The sequence below is a fragment of the Lagenorhynchus albirostris genome, chromosome 11 (assembly GCF_949774975.1).
Source record: "Lagenorhynchus albirostris chromosome 11, mLagAlb1.1, whole genome shotgun sequence".
Lineage (NCBI taxonomy): Eukaryota > Metazoa > Chordata > Mammalia > Artiodactyla > Delphinidae > Lagenorhynchus > Lagenorhynchus albirostris.
Genome location: NC_083105.1, coordinates 63084496 through 63107032, shown reverse-complemented (window position 1 = coordinate 63107032; position 22537 = coordinate 63084496). Strand labels below are relative to the sequence as shown.

The 22537-nt window shown below is 41.8% G+C and overlaps 1 protein-coding gene across 4 annotated transcripts in view; it reads right to left on the bottom strand.

Annotated features, from left to right (window-relative positions):
- Window positions 1-22537, bottom strand: part of RACGAP1 (Rac GTPase activating protein 1) — a 33365-nt gene that overhangs the window by 10687 nt on the left and 141 nt on the right. The window contains exons 1-6 of one of the 4 annotated variants that reach the window (XM_060164951.1): window positions 18410-18525; window positions 17627-17742; window positions 9261-9349; window positions 3418-3620; window positions 2257-2393; window positions 1241-1310 (exon numbers count right to left, since the gene is read on the bottom strand). In XM_060164951.1, coding sequence (XP_060020934.1) covers window positions 1241-1310; window positions 2257-2393; window positions 3418-3620; window positions 9261-9345 — 495 coding nt within the window. In that variant the 5' untranslated portion in view covers window positions 9346-9349; window positions 17627-17742; window positions 18410-18525. Of the gene's footprint in view, window positions 1-1240; window positions 1311-2256; window positions 2394-3417; window positions 3621-9260; window positions 9350-17626; window positions 17743-18409; window positions 18526-22537 lie in introns of those variants that run through there. The other 3 variants (XM_060164950.1, XM_060164953.1, XM_060164952.1) reach the window with 3 other exon arrangements.

Below are 22537 nucleotides of genomic sequence, written 5' to 3'. Positions count from 1 at the left end.
AGTTCTAATTTAGGTTTTATATCTCTCAATCATCCCTCCTCCTTGGGCCCTAAAAAAGACATTCATGTGGACACTGAAGAATTATTTGTCTTTCACTGTGGTCTAGTTCACTTCGCTCATTTTAACCATTTGCATTCATTTTTAGTAGCTACCTATGACCTCCTGATCCTGATCATCCCTGAAAACACAAAATCCAAAAACAGTCGTATATAGCTTAGCTAAATAAATTTAACCTCTCCAATTTATGGTCAAGTAATTTAGCTACTGGTTGTTTGATTCAGCTTCAGTTACAACAGATATCATATCATAGGTCTAGCTCTAAAATCAGCCAGTAGTATATTCTAGTTTTATTACATATCCCAGACTATGTCATTCCTTATTTCAAAAAGGTGATACCTAATACTAATATCTACAAAACGGCAATTATTTCCCTAGTCAAACTCTGACAATTTGGACATAAAACCCTGCCTATGTAACAAGTAGTTGTCATTTATTTTGCTATCATCAGAAAACCAACTACTAATAACCTCCTGATTTATTGTTTTGTTTGCTAGCTTCCAGCCAGTAAAATAGGAGAGATACATAAACCAATAAACTACAAGTCTCTGGAACATCAAAGATTGAAATATCAGGAGATGACCTTTTATGGAGAAACACCACCATAAGTTACTAGAAGGGTTCTGCCCCACAAAAGCAGGGTAACAAACAGCTTAAACAGGTGAACCACTGTTCATCAAAGCATTATCTAGTGCCTGGAAACTTTCATCAGTCTTCTGGCTGAAGTTTCAGGGCACTGGTTTCCTTCTAATTGTGAAGTATGTCTAAGTTTTCCTCAAGAACCAGTTTAATTTAGAAATAAGGCACAAGTCTATTCTCCCCAGAGCAGCAAATAAACCCTGGCTGGATAGAGTCTTGCTAATTATTATTATTATTATTTTGCTAGCTGGGGTTTTAATAAGTCAAGATGTAGTAATCAATTAATACAGGCAGCTCACAGATCCGTTAAATAAATTTAACCTCATGCCAAATCCTAAATTCTATATTCTCACTTCCAAAAATTAAATATATAAGCCAGTCTCTTACAGCTTATATTTGTATTTTTAAATGCTAGTCAGTATCTATAACATATCAACTAATAAAATAGTAATAAGGGAATTTTAGAAGAGAGGACAGGAGAGAGATTCCTGAGGGAGCAGGGTTAAGAAAAATAGATAACTCTCAGAAATCAAGTGTTCATTACCAGCGATTCATCAGTCTTGTCAAAGCTGATATCTGATAAAATGGAACCAGATTCATCAATGGTTGACAGTCTAAATGAGTGAAACAGTAGTGTTAGAAACAAGACTGGAAAGTAAAACCCACCAACACCAGAACAAGTCACACTTGTCAGGTAACATCAGCAATTTCACAGTAGCATCTTCCCTGTGGAGATAACTACAAGCTCAAACCCTAGCTGTGGTGGGTTGCTTTTTATGGTTTTCATGGGGGACTATGTGCAGGAGCACACATGCAGCACAGTTGCTATTTCAGCTAAGGCCTTATAACAGAAGTTGAAAGTTACATTCAGGGGTATGGGTGCTATTCCCTGCTGAGTCTGTACTAGAGGCTACTAAAAATCCACAAGGCAGAAGAGCGAAGTTTAATTTGATCCCAATTGTGGTTGCTTTCTACAAGAGAGAGTATTACCCAGCATTAGCTTTTTAAGAAATTAAGCCTGTACATCTTCTTAGTTATAAAGATTCCCCATAAAACAACCAGGCAACAAAATAAATAGCTCTAAAAGAGTGCTGACCTTTCCCTACGTATTGTATTGGGGGTGTTAAATTGAAAGCCTGGTTGAGACTATTCTAAATAGCGATGCAGTGGAACCAAAATTATTGTCTGGTCTTGGCTCACAGAAGGCCCTTCTAAACCAGAAGAGCTACGAGAGCTCTACAGAGAGTAAACACTGGAAGTATTGCTGAACTGCCACTTCCACCTTTAGGTTTCTTAGCAATGTGCAAGATTAGTTATTGATGTGCAATTCAGCATCAACATGAAATTTTACCCATGATGAAACATCCTAAGGAAAAATAAAAAAATAAAATAAAGAGGGAGGCCTCTGCGCCTTTATTTCCCACACACCCTTCCTCCAAAGTCTTTTTCTGCTTTATTCAGCACACATTCCAGAAGCAGTATATCTAAGAGTTTAGGTAACAAGAACTTATGACAGCTGTGTTGCTGATGATCAGATAACAACAGATGCAGTTCCCCCACCTTTTGTTCCCAGCATTGCCGCTGGATGGTTGGCCTCTGTTGAGAAAAGCCAGAGCTGATCTTTGCTCCTCGCTTAGTTGAATGCTGCCAGATGTGTCACACATGAGCATCTCTCGAATCAGCTGAATCTGTCTTTCCTACAGACCAAAGCAGAGTAAAACAGCCTAACTAACCAGGGGAGAAAGCTTCACCTCAAATTTATGGGACAGGCAGACCAGAAGACATTAAAATACAGCATTATGCAAATGAGCCTTCAAGAAGGCTGCTACACCAATAGCATATTAATTCACAACAAGCCCAGGTTGTGTCTCCGATTTCTGACTGGTAAAATGAACTCCATCTAGAATAGTGGGGTTTCTGCTATAGGACTTTTGGATCAAACCGCTAATCCAAGAGAAGACAGTACTGCAAAATGAGAGTCCCAAAATAGATTTCACATAGCAAAAACACTTTAGTGTCAGCTAATTAGGACAATTATTGGCTTCTTCTACAGCTCAAAGCAGCCACCCACCTTTCTAAATGGTGGAGCAAAATGCATTAAAATGGATATAAAGCTGTGATGCACTGGAACCAGACAATTTGAGCTTACTGAGGCATCTAACACTGTACGAAGATGAATTAGTCCCTCCTAGCAAAGGCTTGCCTTTGTACCATGACCCACCCTGGTACATCAGAATGATAATGCTCTATGTTCTAGTGTTCACATTGGTTGAATACATCTATCCCTTTACCCTAAATTAAGAGCAGTGATGAAGGAAAGACTTAAGAGTTGTCCTGCCTATATCAATGACAAAGTACTAGCTATTGACATCTTATATGAGGATGTTCTAGGTAGCACTTATAATCAACAATGAGACAGATCAAATATGCTAGGATTTATTTCTCTGCCTTTCCCCTTAATTTTAATTCTTTAAATTCTCATTTGAAATCCGTCTATTAAGTAAAAGTTTCAGGTCTAAAGGAGAAAAAATTTTTTAAATTTAAATTTCAGCCTATGAAGAATAGGATTCCTTGGCTGCAATTTCAGCTCCAATCATAGACAAACTGCTTTTAGTTCTTTAATGTAGAAGAAACTGGGTATACCTGGGCAAGTGGAAACATTACCCGTTGATCTTCCCCCGTCCCCACTGTCACAGTTCTAGCATAAAAAACAATACACACCAGCTTTTCACAGTCAGCCTCAGCTCGCTGTCTCCGTTTGATCTCTACATCCACCTGATTGCGTGCATGCTTCAGCTTAACATCCAGAGCACTACGCTCAGTCTCTACTTTCATCAAAAGATCCTTGTATTTGCCCAGCTCGTGATCTGTTCTCTGCCATTTTTTACGGAATTCTTCAAAGTCCTTGGCCAACTGGATAAATTCTAAGAAAAGGGGGAAACTTTAATAATTCAAGCACCAAACAGAGTATAAATGCTCTAATAAATGAGTCCTCTGGTTAGTTTTACTCCAAATGCATAATTAAGGGACCAGATGAACTATGGGCAAATCCATCTGAAAATAACCAGGAGCAGATCCTGGATATATGTCCATCACTCTGGATGAGAGCTTTGTGGGGAGCAATTCCTATTTCAATAGGCCAGTTACTTTTGGCTTAGCCAGTGGCATCTGCTATGGAATAAGTTAAGTCATTAGTCACCTGGCTCCAGATGTAACACTAACAGTAAAAGCTCCTGAACAGAAGGCAATCAAAGGGGATACCTTTGGGGTAGCTGTCACCCACCAGGACAGTTACAGCTATAAAACAAAAACAGTCTCCTTTAGAGTCACGCATTGCTGTGCCAGAGAGGCGTTAAACAGCAAATTCAAATGTAACTGTAATATGCTCCAGTAGATATAGATTAATATTACAGATGTCTAGGCCTACAATTGCATTCAGCTATATAATTATACAAATACTGATTTGAAAGTAAAGAGCCAATTTGCTTTTGCTGTTTAACACAGCCCTGAAGGGTATGTAAACATTCCAGTTGGAAAGACAGAGGAAGAGAAGATCATACTAGCTTTGGGTGAGTCACTGATAGAGGAACGTGGACTCTTTTCAAATGTCTGCAAAGAAAGTATCCCTTCTAAGGAAGGCAGCACCTCAAAGCATGATAACCCTGGTGGCATCCGTTCTTATCACCTGCTACTGGCAAAGACTATTCTATAATGCCTTACTATTCTAGTTAACCTCAATCTACCTCTAAGCTTCACTCCACCAGCATCATGGAGGAACTTTCCAAGGTGTACATCTGCTGCAGGTTAAACTAACCCAGTTTACGGCTGAAACTAGGCCAAATTCACACAAAGCTAGCAGATTCTCAGGTAGTAAGGGTGCTTTTCCCATTTGAATTTAACCTGAGAGCATAGAAATAATATAGTGCTTTTTTAAAGCAATTTTAATAATTTGACTAAATTTCAAACTTACAAATTAGGATAACAATTCAATCTAGAGAAACCAAGTCTGATACATATGGAAACAGGTTTTTAGTAAACAATCGATTTTAGCAAAACAGGATATTATGACTTAGTTATCTTAGACAACGCAAATATCAAGGATCTCAAAAAATAAAATATATTATTACATAATTCAAATAGTTTTAAATGATATACTGGTTTAGTTAACAGTTTGGAACACATTACTAAGGGTTTTTTTCTCCTTAACTTAAACAAAAAGAAAACAAACAACATATCCTTTTGCAAATTTAACTATTTCAAAATTACAGATTCATAAGAAAAAATTAAAAACAAGAGCTGGTTCTTAGCCATGTTTACTCTCGCGATTCACCAAGCAATGCACTTATTATTTGTGTACTTTTTGATGTATGTGATACTTCCATTTTAAAGAATAAAGAACAGGAAACACACTTTTCAACTACACAGTCTGAAAACTTTCTAGCTCCACACTGTGGTCAATTAAATGTTTCTAAATATAGTGTTGCCTACACACTCAAATACTTACTGAATTGAAAAACAATTCTGAGAATGAAAAGATTTTCATTTGACCTAATTTTGCTGGCTTGCTTGGTCCTTAGGATACTCCTTGAAAAGTCTTATTAAATTGGGGTTTTAATTCCCATTCGTTAATTGGCATACGTTACAGGTCTAACTGCATTGGATAACAGAACTGAAACCAAATAAACTATCTGTTCATTTCAAGGAAGGAGTTCCTATTTTAATAGTACAAATGGTTAAATTACTAGTTTAGTTTGTTAGACCAAAACCAGAGCATTTGCATACATAATTAAGATATTACTTTTATGTACAATTCTGTTATGAACTAATTGTGCTAGCATGGGTCAAAAAGGCACTTCGGACCATAGACCAGGAAAAACTTTGATGCTGGCGATCAATAAACACAAATGGCATTTTTTTGGTCAGTGTGTGAATCACAATTTAATTTGGTACTAGCCCCTGTCATGAAGTATACATTCAAAAGGTTTATTAAATTCAAATTGTCTCTTTAAAAAAGTTATGTGTATATTAAATTACAAAATGCATCTATCAAAAAGGAGAAAGGAGAAGGGAAATTTCCTTAAAACAAATTAAGAATAATCCTAGATCCATTAAAAAAAAAATCAGGACTTGGTTCACAGTTCAGCAAAGAGATTAAAGCAGCTCCAGAAATCCTTAGCTCACTCCTGCTAAGGCCTTTGTAGAGGCTCTTGTCTTTCCCACTACCTTCTAAGCTTCTTAAGGGCAAGGACCCTGTGTCTCTTCTGCTTTTTTATCCCCAGGGCCTTACACTCTACCCAGCACATAGTAGGCACTTAAATGTTAAATGAGTGACTGAGCAAAATTGTTGTTCAGATCAAATTTAAACTCCAGGCATCCAGGCCCACCTCACCAGTCTGATCAAACTTCCCATCACTACCCAATACCCTCTTTCTAGCTAAACCAATTTGTCCCTGCCCCAGGAAAGACCTGTATTCATTTCTGTCTTCTCACTTAGGATCAAGCTATGCTCTCCAAATGGAATGCCCTACCTACTCTTCTTCTTCTTTTTTTTTTTTTGGCTGTGCCACGCAGCTTATGGGATCTTAGTTCCCTGACCAGGGGTTGAACCCGGAACCACAGCAGTGAAAGCACTGAGTCTTAACCACTGGACCGCCAGGGAATTCCCCACTCTTCTTTATGTACCCATTTTTCTAGTCCCAACTGCTCTATGAATCCTTTCCTAATTTGTTTGCTCCATTTTTCTATACTTCCCCAAAGCATACATTTTTATACTTGTATTATCTTCTGTTTCATGAGACAGAATCCTGTCTCTGAAACTTAAATACCTTAATCTTCTTGAAGACAAGCACCATGTCACACACACTTTAGTATCACCTACTGCATATAGCATAGCACCAACCTAGTATGGTGTTGGCACACAATAGGCACCTGATAAATATTAAGTTATATTTATTCCTAATTTACACACCAACGTCAAAAAAGTTCAGGCGTCCCATGATAAAAATAGAAGATAAAAATCATGTAGACTGGGGAAAACAAAGATAAAGTATCTAGGTTATTAAAGTCATTTTATTTGAATATTAACTTTCACTCTGATCTTTCGGTAACCTTGGACTTAGCTTGAAAAAAAAAACTATAACTATACAAAAAGGAGAAAGAGGAATGAAGTTATTATGATGAAAAGCAAGAGTAAGGAGTCAGGGGACACGGAGGGATGGGAGGAATTCCTAGGATCTAAGAAGAGGACAGACTGGGGTGGTTGCAGAAAAGGAAATTCTAGAGTCTAGAAAACACTAAGCCACTTTAGTTCCTCAAAAGCCAACATTCCGGGACTTCCCTGGTGGTCCAGTGGTTAAGATTCCACACTCCCAATGCAGAGGGCCCGGGTTCGATCCCTGGTCAGGGAACTAGATCTCACATGCTACAACTAAGAGCCCACATGCTGCAAATAAGACCTGGCAGAGACCAAAAAAAAAAAAAAAAAAGCCAAGTTAGGGATTTGCAGAGGGGACAAAACGTACCGCTGGGCTTCCCTAGTGGGGCAGTGGTTAAGAATCCGCCTGCCAATGCAGGGGACACGGGTTCAAGCCCTGGTCTGGGAAGTTCCCACATGCCGGGGAGCAACGAAGCCCATGCTCCACAACTACTGAGCCTGCGCTCTAGAGCCCGCGAGCCCCAACTACTGAGCCCGTGTGCTACAACTACTGAAGCCCGCATGCCTACAGCCCGTGCTCCACAACAAAGAGAAGCCACGGCAATGAGAAGCCTGCACACCTCAACAAAGAGTAGCCCCCGCTCGCCACAACTAGAGAAAGGCCACGCGCAGCAACGAAGACCCAACGCAGCCAAAAAAAAAAAAAAACCAACAAAACCAACGTACCTCTATTTTATAACAGAAATCAAGGGAAGATAGAAATTTGCTTATAAAATAAAGGTTCTTGTAAAAATAATATCTTGTATTTTGGGGGGCATAATTATTTCAAAAGGTATTTTCACAACTAGTATCTCATTTATCTCGAAATCCTCATGGCAAAATTCCTTTTTTACAGATGGAGAAACAGACACAAAAATAACAGTTAAAAGCCAGCAAGAGTTACTGAGACTCCAAACCTCAGGTTCCTCCCTCTGCCCCCAAATACTATCAGCTGCCTCCTCCTAGAGATCTTAATCACAATCTCTTCCACCCATTTCTCCTTATTTCCACCTTCACAATCACCACTCCAGTTGGGGCTCCCCATTGCCTCTTTCCTGAGCTATGGCAACCATGTCCTAATCAACCTCCCAGCCTCCACTTCTGATGCAGCCTCCACCTCTGCCAGGGTAACCTTCTAAAAGCACGGTTCTGATTAAACCACTTCCCCTTACTCTTATTCCCCTCACACTCCACACCCTCTTGTCTCCACTCAGGTGGCTCCCCTGACCCTAAACGCCTTCTTTCATGTCTGTCTGTTGGGATCCTACCCTATACCTAATATAAGGCTCAACTCAAACCCTACTTTTTTCCATAAAGCCATTATTTGCTGAGTGAACCTGAATTTTAAGATCTCTTATTCAATACTCCTCCCCACTAGACTCCAAAGAAATCCATCTTCTGAGATGATGTGACCTCAAAGAGAAGCCTAATTAGTATGCCATCATGGTTATTGAGTTGGTACCAGACGATAGGGTCATGCAACAGCTATTAGAGAGAGAAAAATAGAATATTGTTTTGAAAGACCTGTAAGTAGATGAGAGCTATCAAAAACATGAATCAAATTAAAGAAAATATTGAATGGCACAAGCAAGACACCATTACTAAGTACTATGGAGACTGTTTTCTTTTTAAGTTTAAGACACAGTTCTTGCATTACTTTTGTACCAATGAGACTGACTTAACAGCAACACCCGCTAAATTAGGTATACATGAAAACCTGAAATAGGAGAGCATGGTAACACAAAGATAAGCTGGTAAAGAAAAATTCCCTTACATCACTTAGGTCAGTGCTATCAGCCCCACCTTTCTTTCTCACTAATCTACTTCCCAGAAGACTACTGTGTCACCACCTTTTTCTTCCCAGCTCTCCACCCAACCTTAACCCTTTATTACTAAGCATCAAATAGGTAGGTGAAAGCAGATGAACTGTCCCTCCTTCAAAAAGAAACTGTCATTTTTCTCCTCTTCAATTGAAAATGTTTTATAGAACACAGGGAAAACCCAGGATAAAAAATGTAGACAACTACTACTCTGAAGAAAAAAGGCAACATCCTTAGAAATTCAGTAGATTTTGCCCAGTTTGTGATAAGAAAATAAAACTGACGACTAATGCCAACTATGTAGTGAAAAGAGAACCCTGATAATGAAAAAAGTCTGGGTAAAACCCATTTAAAAACAACTACAGAAAAATAAGTGACCATTTAGAATGAGTGTCCATTAAGCTTTGACCATAGATAAGTGACCATCATTTTCTTTTTAGATAACTCAAGTGAAAAACAATTTTAGGATTGGAATACACTTTGGCTTTGCAGAAAACCGAAATCTGAAATCTGTTTTTTCTCTTCACACAGGCCAGCTCAGAATGACTTACGGACTTCATTTCCTTCACTGAGAATCTCCATCCGGCGTACAAGCTGCTCAAACAGATTCCGCATATTCAGCATCAAAGTATCCATCTTTCTGCCAAGAAATCAAATATACATTAGGGGTCCTGCCATCTCCCCCAGACAAAAGATTCAGGAGCAATCCAGTACAGTGATCAGTGACTAACATCTGGACTCTTCCATGTGTAGCTACCACTATGAGAATCTCGAGCTAACAACTGATGTTTTTTGTAATCCTTATTATAAAAACAAAGTTGGAATGTTTAAGACTCATTTGAAAATTACAAACGCATTTCAGTCCCCTGAATATAACACCCCTTCCTGCCTACTTCTTTTCCTCCACTCTGCAATCACTCTGGAGCTGAGAAGCAATTAGGGACAAGTATGTCAGTTGATTGCTAGGTGACCAACTACTTAGTCAAGCCTATCAATATAACATTTTTGCCACTTTAATCCTGCTGCACTTTGGAGACCTTCCATGTAACTTAAAAGGTTTATTTTTAATTTCATCTTTAGCTAGTACCCCTGTTGCAACTGTCTTTTAAAACGCAGTACATGGTCAGCACATTTCCTACCAACAGCGCAGATGACGTCACACAAGTGATTAAGTGGGGAAATTGCCAGCTCAGCAGCTCAAGAATTATTTCTGTAATGCAGGGCTCTCTGCTGGACTGCGTGCAGGGACTATGTCTAATAAATTTATACTAAGTATAGGCAAAGGATTATGTTGTACTATATTCTGGCATCAAGGAGACAATACACCACCTTCACAGTTAGAAGGGCAAAGGAAAAATCATTTGCTACTGTGTTCTGTAATAGTGAATTTCAGGCTTCATATTCCCCCCCGCAAAGACTTGCTGATATTACATTAAAAATGGTGTCCTTACAGGCAGTTCTATTCCAAATAGACTTTAACTGGGAACACTTTAAGGAACTAAGATCTTCAAAAAAGGAAGAAATCAGTGGGATTTTATGAAAATTATCAAGGAAATGAAATTTAAAAATCAAGTTTCATTTGAAAATTGAATGTTCTCAGAAACACCATTAAAGGATTCTTCTTATGTTTCTCCTAATCACCCCTTCAACATTCTAGTCCAGGCCCTTTTTTCATGCATCTAAATAAAATTTTAAGAACTCTTTTACGAAGGTTTAGTGATTTTACAATGTTTGTAAGACTGTACCATAAGCTATGAGGGCAAGAAAGGGCAGAAAAAACACAAAGGAAAAAGGAATATATAAACATAAAGATATTTTCTATTAAATGCTACAGACTTATTCATCTGTACTTGTATGATGGTTGCTCTAATAGCAAAAAAGCTTTCAATTCCAAGCTTGGATGCAATATATACATGAATCAGGGCTGGAAACCAAGATTTTCAAATGGCAATGTATCTGTTCCAAGCTACATAATCACAGCAAGCTGCTAAGCAACCAGACCAACAAATTTATTACAAAGCTCTTCCTCTAAACTAAGAACAAAACTAAAAGAATAGCATTAAAACTGGTAGGAAGAGATGTGGAAGTCATGGAGATGCCCATGGGTTTTAACAATATGACAAAAAAGGCAAACACTTCTAAGTGCTACAGGACAGAAAACAGGGGCAGGGCATTCAGTAGCCTATTCAAATGATGATTTCCTTTAGCTCCCAATAAAAATGAAAGACAGTGATCAGTTTTGTTTTTGTTTTTTTTTTAAACATTTATTGCATCCAGCATATTTTGGGGGGGCCGCACCTTGCAGCATGCAGCATCTTAGTTCCCCAACCAGGGATTGAACCCAAGCCCCCTGCAGTGGAAGCGCAGTGTCCTAACCACTGGACCACCAGGGAATTCCCAGTGATCAATTTTTTTATTTTTATTTTTTTGGCTGTGTTGGGTCTTTGTTGCTGCGCACGGGCTTTCTCTAGTTGTGGCCAGTGGGGGCTACTCTTCATGTGGTGCACGGGCTTCTTATTGTGGTGGCTTCTCTTGTTGTGGAGCATGGGCTCTAGGCACGTGGGCTTCAGTAGTTGTGGCTCTCATGCCCTAGAGTGCAGGCTCAGTAGTTGTGGCTCACGGGCTTAGTTGCCCTGTGGCACGTGGGATCTTCCCAGACCAGGGCTCAAACCCGTGCCCCCTGCAGTAGCAGGCAGATTCTTAACCACTGAGCCACCAGGCAAGTCCCCCCAGTGATCAGTTTTAATATGGGGTATTATTGGTTTCTATCATCTCTGCACTCATCTGTATATTCTGAGACTATAAGACAGTGAGCTCAGTACATAGGGAAACTTTTATCTGTCCAGGAATGCAGAAAAGGAAAATGTGACAGTGCAACTAGGGTACTGAAAACTGGTTATTTAAAAAAAAAAGAAAGAAGGGACTTCCCTGGATGGCGCAGTTGAGAACCCGTCTGCCAATGCAGGGGACACGGGTTCGAGCCCTGGTCCAGGAAGATCCCATGTGCCACAGAGCAGCTAAGCCTGTGCGCCACGACTGCTGAGCCTGCGCTCTGGAGCCCGCAAGCCACAGCTGCTGAGGCCCGCATATGCCTGGAGCCCGTGCTCTGCAACAGGAGAAGCCACCACAATGAGAAGCCCGCGCACCGCAGCAGAAGTGGCCCCTGCTCGCAGCAGCTGGAGGGCCCGCGCGCAGCAACAGAGACCCAACACAGCCAAAAAAAAAAAAAAATATATATATATATATATATACACACACACACACACACACACACATATATAAATGGCACTACCCTTAAACACACACACACAAAAATTCAGAGGGTTTTTATGTCTTAAATGACAATACAACAACCTGATTCCTTGTCTCCTTTAAGAGAAATCCCTCATTTTCTCAAGTTCCTCTATTCTTCTTTCCTATTTTCTTTGTGCATACCACTCCCTAGAGTGAGTGCTGTGGGGAGGTACTTTCTTGAAAACACAACCTGATTCCTGAAAAGACTATAGACACAGAGTACCTACCTGTAGACATCTCACCATAGTAACTATTATCTCATAGAACTACCTCGATCTACATTGTTCTCCTATCATGATGCCTAGTACCTAGGAGAGAGCTGTTTGACTAAACATATCAAACTATCCCACCTTAGTCATTACATCTCTACAGACAACTCATCCATTTCTCTCTCCAGCCCTCAGCTCTCTCCTAAGTCAATCTTGTAACTCTCAATTTGTTTCGGATGCCCTGGATGTTGAGCTCAATTTTGAGACATCATTCTATCCTTCCCCCACACGTCATCAACTACTTTACCCAATGACCTACCATACTCCCTCTCCTACCGACACCCAACTTTGATTTCCTTATTTTTATCATTCTCCCAGTCACTCAGTTCCAAACCTCAGAGTCACCTTAAGTTACTCCCCTTCCTACAAGTATAATCACCAAACTCTGTGGATTCTTCTCTCATGTGTGTCATACCCAGCCCACCATCACTTGCAGGTCATTAACATTCACTTCAACTGGCCTCCCTGGCCCCAGTCTTTCCCCAACTACTTTGCTCAATTGGCACTCAGACACCTTATACTCTAATTTAACTTTACCATGTTTCTATCCTATGTCCCAGCTAAACTGTAGATTTGAGAGGAGAAACCTTACATTTGGCACCGCTGTATTGCACAAAGACTCAGTACTTTTAAAAAATACTTGATAAATCGAAGTCAGAGAACAAACACATGAACGAACACACACACACACAGACACACACACGCCCCCCCCATGATTCTGTCAAAAGAATTTCCATTGTACCTGAACATCACGTTTAATATAGATGAAAACAGAACAGTTAAAAGAAAGGTGAGGGGGCAGAAGCCCTAGGATATAATTTTAGTTCCTCTATTTACCCGTTGTATAACCTTGCGTAAGTCACTTAAATTCTGAGAAACATCTATAAATGGGAACGATAATACTTGTCCTATTTACCTCACAGAATATTACAAATTAATGTAGGTAAAAGTTTTATACCGTATAAATTGAACCTCATTATAAGAATATAGGGTATTGGACTTCCCTGGTGGCGCAGTGGTTAAGAATCCACCTGCCAATGCAGGGGACACGGGTTCAAGCCCTGGTCCAGGAAGATCCCACATGCCGCGCAGCAACTAAGCCATGCGTCACAAGTACTGAAGCCTGCGCTCTAGAACCCGCAAGCCACAACGACTGAGCCCACGTGCCACAACTACTGGAGCCCGCGCGCCTAGAGCCCGTGCCCTGCAACAAGCCACCGCAATGAGAAGCCTGAGCACCACAATGAAGAGTAGCCCCCACTCACCACAACTAGAGAAAGCCTGTGCACAGCAACGAGGACCCAACGCAGCCAAAATTAATTAATTAAAAAAAAGAATATAGGGTATTATAGTGGGTATACATTTTTTGCTTTTGTTTTGGTCTGATTGTTGTTATTTACATCCCAGAACAGTGATTACCAAATCATAGCTGGAACCCAGATCAAAAAGAAGGGAGGAGATAGCAAAACTTGACCTTGTCTAGGCTCTTAAACAAGCTCTTCTACATGAGGCTCATAGCATCTGAGAAGAGTTAATTTTTCCTCTAACATAGATTTACTTTGGGCAATCCAAAAACAGCACTAGAAAATATAATCCTCTTCTCTTTATATGCTAAGGGACCATGCATTTTTATTAACGTGCTTCAGAAGTGACTCTCAGGAATTATTTATAGATGCCAAAAATATCTTTCTGTATCAGTACTAACTCTGATATCTCAGCCAAATTGTAGCTTGAAAAGCTAAAATTTACTCATCCTATTCAATGTCAATTGAAAATGGCCTTAATTTTCCTGCTGGGTCACATTTTTTACCCTCATGAATACTTCTTTATTTCCCCCCCTTTATTATTTAGCTCATAGCTAGGAGATATACTAATGTGAAAGGAAACAAAAACAAAGTCATATTGCAGTACATTGCTTTGCAGCTGTAAAACAGATGTCACTTTTTCACTACAGAGGCAGCTGCCTTTCGGGAAAGCTGAAATGATCCTTGTGTGTAGCAAGGAAATCAGTTTGTTGAGTGCTTTAAACAAAAAGGTGCTAGAGAATCTCAGCTGTTATTGATGAGAAGCCCCAGAGGTGGAGAAGTCACTGTGTTACAGATTCCCAATCTGTGAGTATCCCTAAGGGAGCAATTTGGCATCACCAGGAAAGAGTCTCAGCTTGATGTGATTGCTTTGAGTCCCCAATTTAATTTCAATCACCAGCCAAGAGAACAGAGATCATCCTTCAGAATAACAGACTATTACAGATCTTACTGCAGAGTATCCTGGGAAACGTCTCTAGCCTCTTCTTCCTCCCCTTACAAACAACATTATTAAGAGACCTATACATCAGGCTTTAGATGCATTGAGGGTGTTAAATTCTGTCACACAAAGCAGTGCGTTTTTCAGGGAAGAGTTTTAATGAAAAACATTCTCACAAACATTACTAAATCTGGAGAGTCCCAAGAAATCAACAATACAGGTTCTCTGTTCTCTGCTGCCAAGAAAAAACATTCCCTAAGACTGTCTCAACACTACAAGATTCTTTCAAATGAAAGCATTTCGGAATAATTCTTTTTCCCAAATGTCCAGCTTCTGCTTCACCATATCAAAGCCTCTATTCAACTGGCAGGCAGAAGGAGTATCTTGAAACCAAATGTTCTCATGAGCAAGTCAACTGCAGAAAGAGTAAATAGAACATCCTCAGTCCAACATGAATGAAGATTAAAGTACGGAATGGGAGGGAATTCCCCAGTCCAGTGGTTAGGGATCTGCACTTTCACTGCCAAGGGCCTGGTTCGATCCCTGGTCGGGGAACTAAGATCCCACAAACCCCTGCAGCATGGCCCAAAAAACAAAACGAAACAAAACAAAAAAACGAAATGGGACAAGTTGAATTACTATTTTTCAGAAAATGATTACCAATTCGTTATACTAAGTTCTCCGCTCATTTTTTCTTCTGTGAATTCCTTCCATTCCAAACTGTTCCATTCCTCAGGGTCTAGTATAAGTCTTACCAACTCACTAAAGCATTCCCTAACCATTTTAGTCCAAAATAACCTCTTTATTATCTATAACACTCATTTGGTAGATATAAAACACTGCCTCATACTGTTAATTTTCTATGTTAAAAAAAAAAAGGACATCCCTGGTGGTCCAGTGGTTAAGACTCCAGGCTTCTACTGCAAAGGGTGAAGTTCGATCCCTGGCAGGGGAACTATGATCCCCGCATGCTGCAAGGTGTGGCCAAAAATTTTAAAAAAAGAAAAAGAAAAAAAAAGTTATTTAATGGTGAAACTAAAACCTCACCACCCTAAACAACTATATGCACCTCCCTATCTAATCTTTGCCCATTATACCCATATTTCATCGAATTGCAATCATAGATTTATATATAATTTTGTGTTTTACTTTTTTTAAATCATGTTTCCATTAAGTTACAAAAAGTTCATGAACATTTATTTAACTGTTCTCTTCCTTGGACATTTAGGTAATTTCGTTTTTCTGTTACATCTACTTAGAACCTCTCACGTGGTCACTCCCTCACTTCCTTCAGGTATTTATTCAAATGTCATTGCCTCTTACAGATGGCCGACAGGCACATGGAAAGATGCTCAACATCACTAATTATTAGAGAAATGCAAATCAAAACTACAACGAGGGGCCTTCCTGGCGCAGTGGTTGAGAGTCCACCTGCCGATGCAGGGGACACGGGTTCGTGCCCCGGTTCGGGAAGATCCCACATGCCGCGGAGCAGCTGGGCCCGTGAGCCATGGCCGCTGAGCCTGCGCATCCGGAGCCTGTGCTCTGCAATGGGAGAGGCCACAACAGTGGGGGCCCACGTACCACCAAAAAAAAAAAAAAAGTCTGCAAATAAATGCTAGAGAGGCTGTGGAGAAAAGGGAACCCTCCTACACTGTTGGTAGGAATGTAAATTGGTGCAGCCACTATGGAAAACAGTACGGAGGTTCCTTAAAAAACTAAAAATAGAGCTACCAAATGATCCTGCAATCCCACTCCTGGGCATATATGTGGAGAAAACTATGATTTGAAAAGATACATGCACCCCAATGTTCACAGCAGCACTATTTACAATAGCCAAGACATGGAAACAACCTAAATTTCCATTGACAGATGAATGGATAAAGAAGATGTGGGGCTTCCCTGGTGGCACAGTGGTTGAGAGTCTGCCTGCCGATTCAGGGGACATGGGTTCGTGCCCCAGTCCGGGAAGATCCCACATGCCGCAGAGCGGCTGGGCCCATGAGCCATGGCCACTGAGCCTGCGCGTCCGGAGCCTGTGCTCCGCAAGGAGAGAGGCCACAACAGTGAGAGGCCCGCGTACCACAAAAAAAAAAAAAAAAAAAAAAAAAAGATGTGGTGTATATATACACAAATAGAATACTACTCAGCTATAAAAAAGAATGAAACAATGCCATCTGCAGCAACATGGATGGACCTAGAGATTATAATAAGTGAAGTAAGTCAGAAAGAGAAAAGACAAATACCATATGATATCTATATGTGGAATCTAAAATATGGCACAAATGAACTTATTTACGAAACAGAAACAGACTTAGACACAGAAAACAAACTTATGGTTACCAAAGGGGAAAGGGGGTGGGATAAATTATGAGTTTGGGATTAGCAGAATCAAACTACTATATATAAAACAGATAAAACAACAAGGTTCTACTGTATAGCACAGGGAACTAGATTCAGTAAACTATAATGGAGAAGAATATGAAAAACAATATATATATAAAACTGAATCACTTTGCTGTACACCAGAAACTAACACAACACTGTAAATCAACTACACTTCAATTTTTAAAAAAGTCATTGTCTCATTCTTAACCACACTATTTTAAATTGCATCTTCCCCCCAACACTTCTCTGCTTTATTTTGCTCAAAAGCACTCATCTCCATCTAACATACTTATATATTAACTTACTTATTTTGTTTATTGTCTGTCTCCCCAATAGTTTAAGTTCCAAGAAGGCAGAGATTTTTGTTTGTTCATCGCTGAGCCCCTGGTGCCTAGAACAGTGCCTGACACTTGGCAAATGATTACTAAATATTCACCGAATAAATAAATTGAACATCACCGAGGACAGTGTTTTTCTTCAGGTGGCCGTGTGCCTTAAAATGGATTTCCAAGGCTGGGATTACCAAGTCAGAGGATAAAAACCTCTTATGACTCTTGATAAACAGTGCCAAAATATTTTCTAAAAGGGCTGTACTAATGTACAGTACTCTCAACAGTGTAAAGGCCTACTAAAGGTAACACAATCTGTTACCTTTCTAAGTTCTATTAACCCAAATAAACTGCAAGCTCCTTTAAAGCCAAGTAAGATTGTCTTGTACTTACATTTTGCACTTAATAAGTGCCTGTTGAATGATTAAGCTATAGGAAAAGCGTCTTCTCTGAACACTTTCAATAACTCGAAAAGCTCACCTTCCACATTGAAGAGTATGATGACGTTTCTTTAAAAGAAAGAAAAAGAAAAAAAAGCTTATCTTCCCACCCACCCCACGTTCCTATGCACTCCCTCTGCCGAGGAATGAAATCCTGAAGAGGGATGTATGTGAAATGGCCTCGTTGTTACCAAGGCTGGGATTTAGGACGGGAAGGGCAAGATGTCATTGCCTACCTAGACACACACAGCCCACTAGGGAGAGGGGCACCACTCGGAGCCGCGCCGGCCTCTCAAACACCAGGGCTTGCTTTTTCCTTCGAAAAAGTCTTGCTCCTCTGTGGAGAACGGTGGTGTTAGCCCACCCACTCCCTAACTCTGTCTTTAGGTGAGAGCCACTTCTTTGGGGTGGCTCCTGCCTTGTTCAAGCCACCATCTCAAAGAGAGGCCCCCGGCTTTCCACAAAACACGGCGCCAAGAAAGAAGCCACCCACTTCCCAGCCATCGCCCCCTCAGGCCGCCCGCGCCCCCGGCCCATGGAGAGCCTTCAAAGGAGGGGCTGTAGGTGCCGGCCTCCACCACAACCCGCGAGCGGGCCACGGCTTCACAACCGCGGACGCCTGCCTCCCACCACAAACCCAGCGCCAGAACCACCTTTTCTCGCAACTCCCAGCACCCACTTGGCCGGGTCCCCCGGGTCCCACCTGGGCGGCCTTCCACTTCCCTCCGCGCCTCACCCAACGGCAGAGAAGCTCCTCGCCGCCAGCTCGTGTTTGAAATCCGGCACCAACCAATCACAGAGAAATTTATTCCTGCCGCGCTGTCCCCCTACGTTGCGACGCACGCGTCGGGGCCACGGGGAGGGGGCGGGGACAAGACTGGGCATGCGCGTTCTGATAGAGCGAAGCCAAAGGCAGCCATCTTGACTAAGGTCAACCGTTTTTTTGTTGTTGTTGTTGTTGTTGTTGTTTCCCCCTTCCCCTCACCCCCTCCGGAGCCCTTTCCTGAAGCCATTCACGATACCATGTTGACTAAGGGCAAGTGATACTTCTTGAGTGCAAATTATTCTTGGCCTTACTGTTTTCTCCAGACTGAGAAATAGGACTTTTGGAAACTGTTAACTGAACAGTGTCTCATCTCTCGATTGAATAGGAAGAATTCCGGAAGGAGATAGAACAGCAGTCATTTACAACCATATATGCTGAGCTGTACACTGCCTTCATTCATTCCTGCATTCCAGGTTTTCATTTGACACACATTTATTAATTGCACCAAATTTGTAACAAGGACTCTCCTAGGAACTGGAAAAATAAAGATGACATGATATCTGCTTTCCAGTAGCTACACATCGGGAAAACAAAAATAAATATAAAATGAAAGTGCCATGATTTCATTTAATAAACGTTCATTTAGAACTTGGCATAGTGCTAACACGGGGCTTTCATACTTTCTTTTAATCCAAATCCACAGTGAGAAACAGATTTTACATTACAACCACGTAGTACAGAACTCTGCTTATCCTTACTCCATGAATGTATTCTGAACTATTTTTTTCCTATTCTCTTACCACCACCCCTGCCATGTTGGTTGTCCCTACCTCATTGAATTTATTAATGATTAGCTACCTGCAACTTGAAAAAAATACTGGCTAATGCATGCAAGAAGCAGTGTGGTTTAAAGGGAAGATCACAGGTTTTATAACCAGAAAACTTGACTCCATTTAAACAAATACTGTGGAGCACTTTTGTGCCTCCGCATACTGCTGAACCAGCCGCATCATCACTTTTTAACCCTTCTGTACTTCACTTCCTCCAGCTAAAAAACAGAAATAACAGTATCAATCCTATCTCACAGGCTTATTCCTAGATCAAACAGGAGAGTATGTGGAACACTATCAAAGTTTACACTTTGTAAACTGTAATAAAGATTTTTATTATTAGGAAAGAGATGAAGAAATATTAACTGTACACATATTATCCCATTTATTCCTTCCCACAACCCTTCAACGTCAGGAGATCTCATTTAGTTGATTGCATTAGCCTGTGCCTCCTACACCTATAATACAGTTAAACATATACAAGAACAGAATATGTGTAAAGTGCTTTAGAAGCACAGATGAGGAAGCAATTAATCCTATCAGGGGGGCGGGGAGTGTTAGAAAAGCCTACAGGGACTTGTTATCTGAGCTTGGACTTGAAGTATGAATAGGAATTTACCTGATAGAAAGGAGAGGCAATTCCTGCCAATGTCACCTCTCAGAAATGAGTCACATGTATATATAATAAATACACAAGCAAAAGATTTGTGAAGGTTTAGTGCTGTGAAGGAATATTTACCTTAACATGCAGGTAACTTTGGGGGTTCAGTGGGTGTGACACCTCTTGTGCAGCTTGGGCCTGAGGAGGGGAAGAAGCTAGCAAAGAACGACCAGACTAGGAAAGGATGGGACTTTATCCTGTAATTGACAAAATGACAAGACAATGGGGCCTGGGTTGACTCCGACTATGTTTGCATTTTACATAGGTCGTACCCGCAAATGGCATGGAGGATTGTCTGGAGAGGGGAAAATCTGAAGGTAGAAAGACTCTTGCTTCATTGTTAGGGAGAGGACCTGAGCTGAATCAGGCCAGTGGCAGCGGGGATGGAAAGGAGGGGACGGGTGGGAAAGACATTCATGAAATCAAATGAATTTATTAAATGATTGGATCTAGCGGTTGAAGGAGAGAAGGGGGTATAAAATGACTCAGCTTTCTCCCTCTCCCTTTCACCCCTTATCCAATTACTTAGCGCAGCTCTTAAGTATCTCTTGTATGTACCCACTTTACTTCTTCCTACCTTCACCACCCTAATCCAATTCAGTGGTCCAAGCCATCAGTGAATCTGTTTACCCCTCACTTGCATTCTTTACACCCTGAATGACCTTTTTCTATTTTAATTTTTTAATATTTATTTTATTTATTTGTTTGGTTGCATGGGTCTTAGTTGTGGCATGCATGTGGGATCTAGTTCCCTGACCAGGGATTGAACCCGAGCCCCCTGCATTGGGAGTGAGGAGTCTTACCGACTGTGTCACCAGGGAAGTCCCCCGAATGATCTTTTAAAAATGCAATTCTAATCATGCCTCTCTTCTGTTTAACACCATTAATGACTTCAACTTCCTCCTCAGTAAAGACCAAAATCCTTAATAAGGCTCTCCTAACCTGGCCCTGGCTTGCCGCTAGAGCTGCATTTCCTGACCCTCTGGCATTTGCAGTTCCTCTTCCCCACCCTTACAGCCTCTTTACCTGGCTAAATTCTACTCAGCCTTTTGGGCAGCTGAGAAGTTTTCTGCCTTGCTCAGGGAGGTCTCTGAGGCCTAGAGCCATGCTTTTGCTACAAGCTTCCCCATCATCCTCTTCCTCCCGTCACACATGTCAGCTCATCTGTTTCATCTTCCTGGTTCTTCTAGTCACAAGCTATATGGCCTTTCAGAAGTCATCTGTGCCTTTGCTCACTCGTCTATAAATGTAAATCATAATAATACCTATTTCATAGAGTTGTTGAGAGGAATAAGTGAGATATCCATGTAAAGCAGTTGGCACACAGGACTTCCCTGGTGGTGCAGTGGTTAAGAATCCGCCTGCCAATGCAGGGGATACAGGTTCGAGCTCTGGTCCGGGAAGATCCCACATGCCGCGGAGCAACTAAGCCCGTGCACCACAACCACTGAGCCTGCGCTCTAGAGCCCGGGAGCCACAACTACTAAGCCTACGCACCACAACTGTTGAAGCCCATGCGCCTAGAGCCTGTGCTCCGCCACAAGAGAAGCCTGACCACAACGAGAAGTCCAAGCACCACAAGGAAGAGTAGCCCACACTCCCAGCAACTAGAGAAAGCCGGCGGGCAGCAACAAAGACCCAAATGCAGCCAAAAATAGGTTTAAAAAAAAAAAGTTCGCACAGTTCCTGGCACAGAGTAAGTGCTCCGTAAATATTCCTGATTTTCCCTACTAGACTGTAAACTTCCAGAGAACAGAGATGGTACTCCTCTCATTTACTGCTATAATCTCTTGCTTTTGCAGCTCCAATAAATAGTCCTTTGGGTGAGCGGAGGTGAGTTCAATAGGACGGTGGAAGCATTCCACTCCATCACCCAAATTCTGTCCCAAATGATGGATGAGGGTTGGTGACACTGCCCCCCCCAATTCCTCCCTCCATCCAAAGCACCACCACACCCCTCCCATTCCACTCAACCCCCTTCCCTGCTGCACCACCCCGGTGAGAAGCACAGGAAAGGTGGGGGGGCGGGGGCGGGGGGGTCTTAAACCTCTTTCTTCCCAAACTATACTCTGGGTAGAGAGGCATCCTGGGGCTGCACCTGTAACGGAAAAAGCATGAGAACTGATGCCAGAAAGCATGGATTCGATTCCAGCTCGGCCACCTATTAGACACGAGATGTTGGCTGGTTTTTTAATCCCTCGCATTGGGAGAGCCCCACGCACCGGATGGTTCAGGGATGCCAGCGAGATAACGATTGTAAACGGGCCTCTGTCAGCCGGAACGCGCCGTCGGAGGATGCGTTAGCACCGCTGCGCCCGCCCTCGCCGCCGCACGAGGCAGAACCCTCACCCCACTCCGGCGCGCGGGAGCAGCTAATGGGATTTATGCTAATGTGAGGACGCGGCTGACCGGCCGAGCGCGCCGCCCCGCCGCCACCCGCGCCCCACCTCTCGCCCGGCGGGCCGCCTGCCCAGAAATCGCTACCGGGGAACGGGCACCGTCGGTCGCTGGGCAGTGGGGGGCCTGGCGGGGCGGGGCGAGACTGGGCCCGTGGCGGCGGGCCGTCTAGTCGCCGCCCAGTGTTTGTCTTCATCCTCTCTCCCCCTC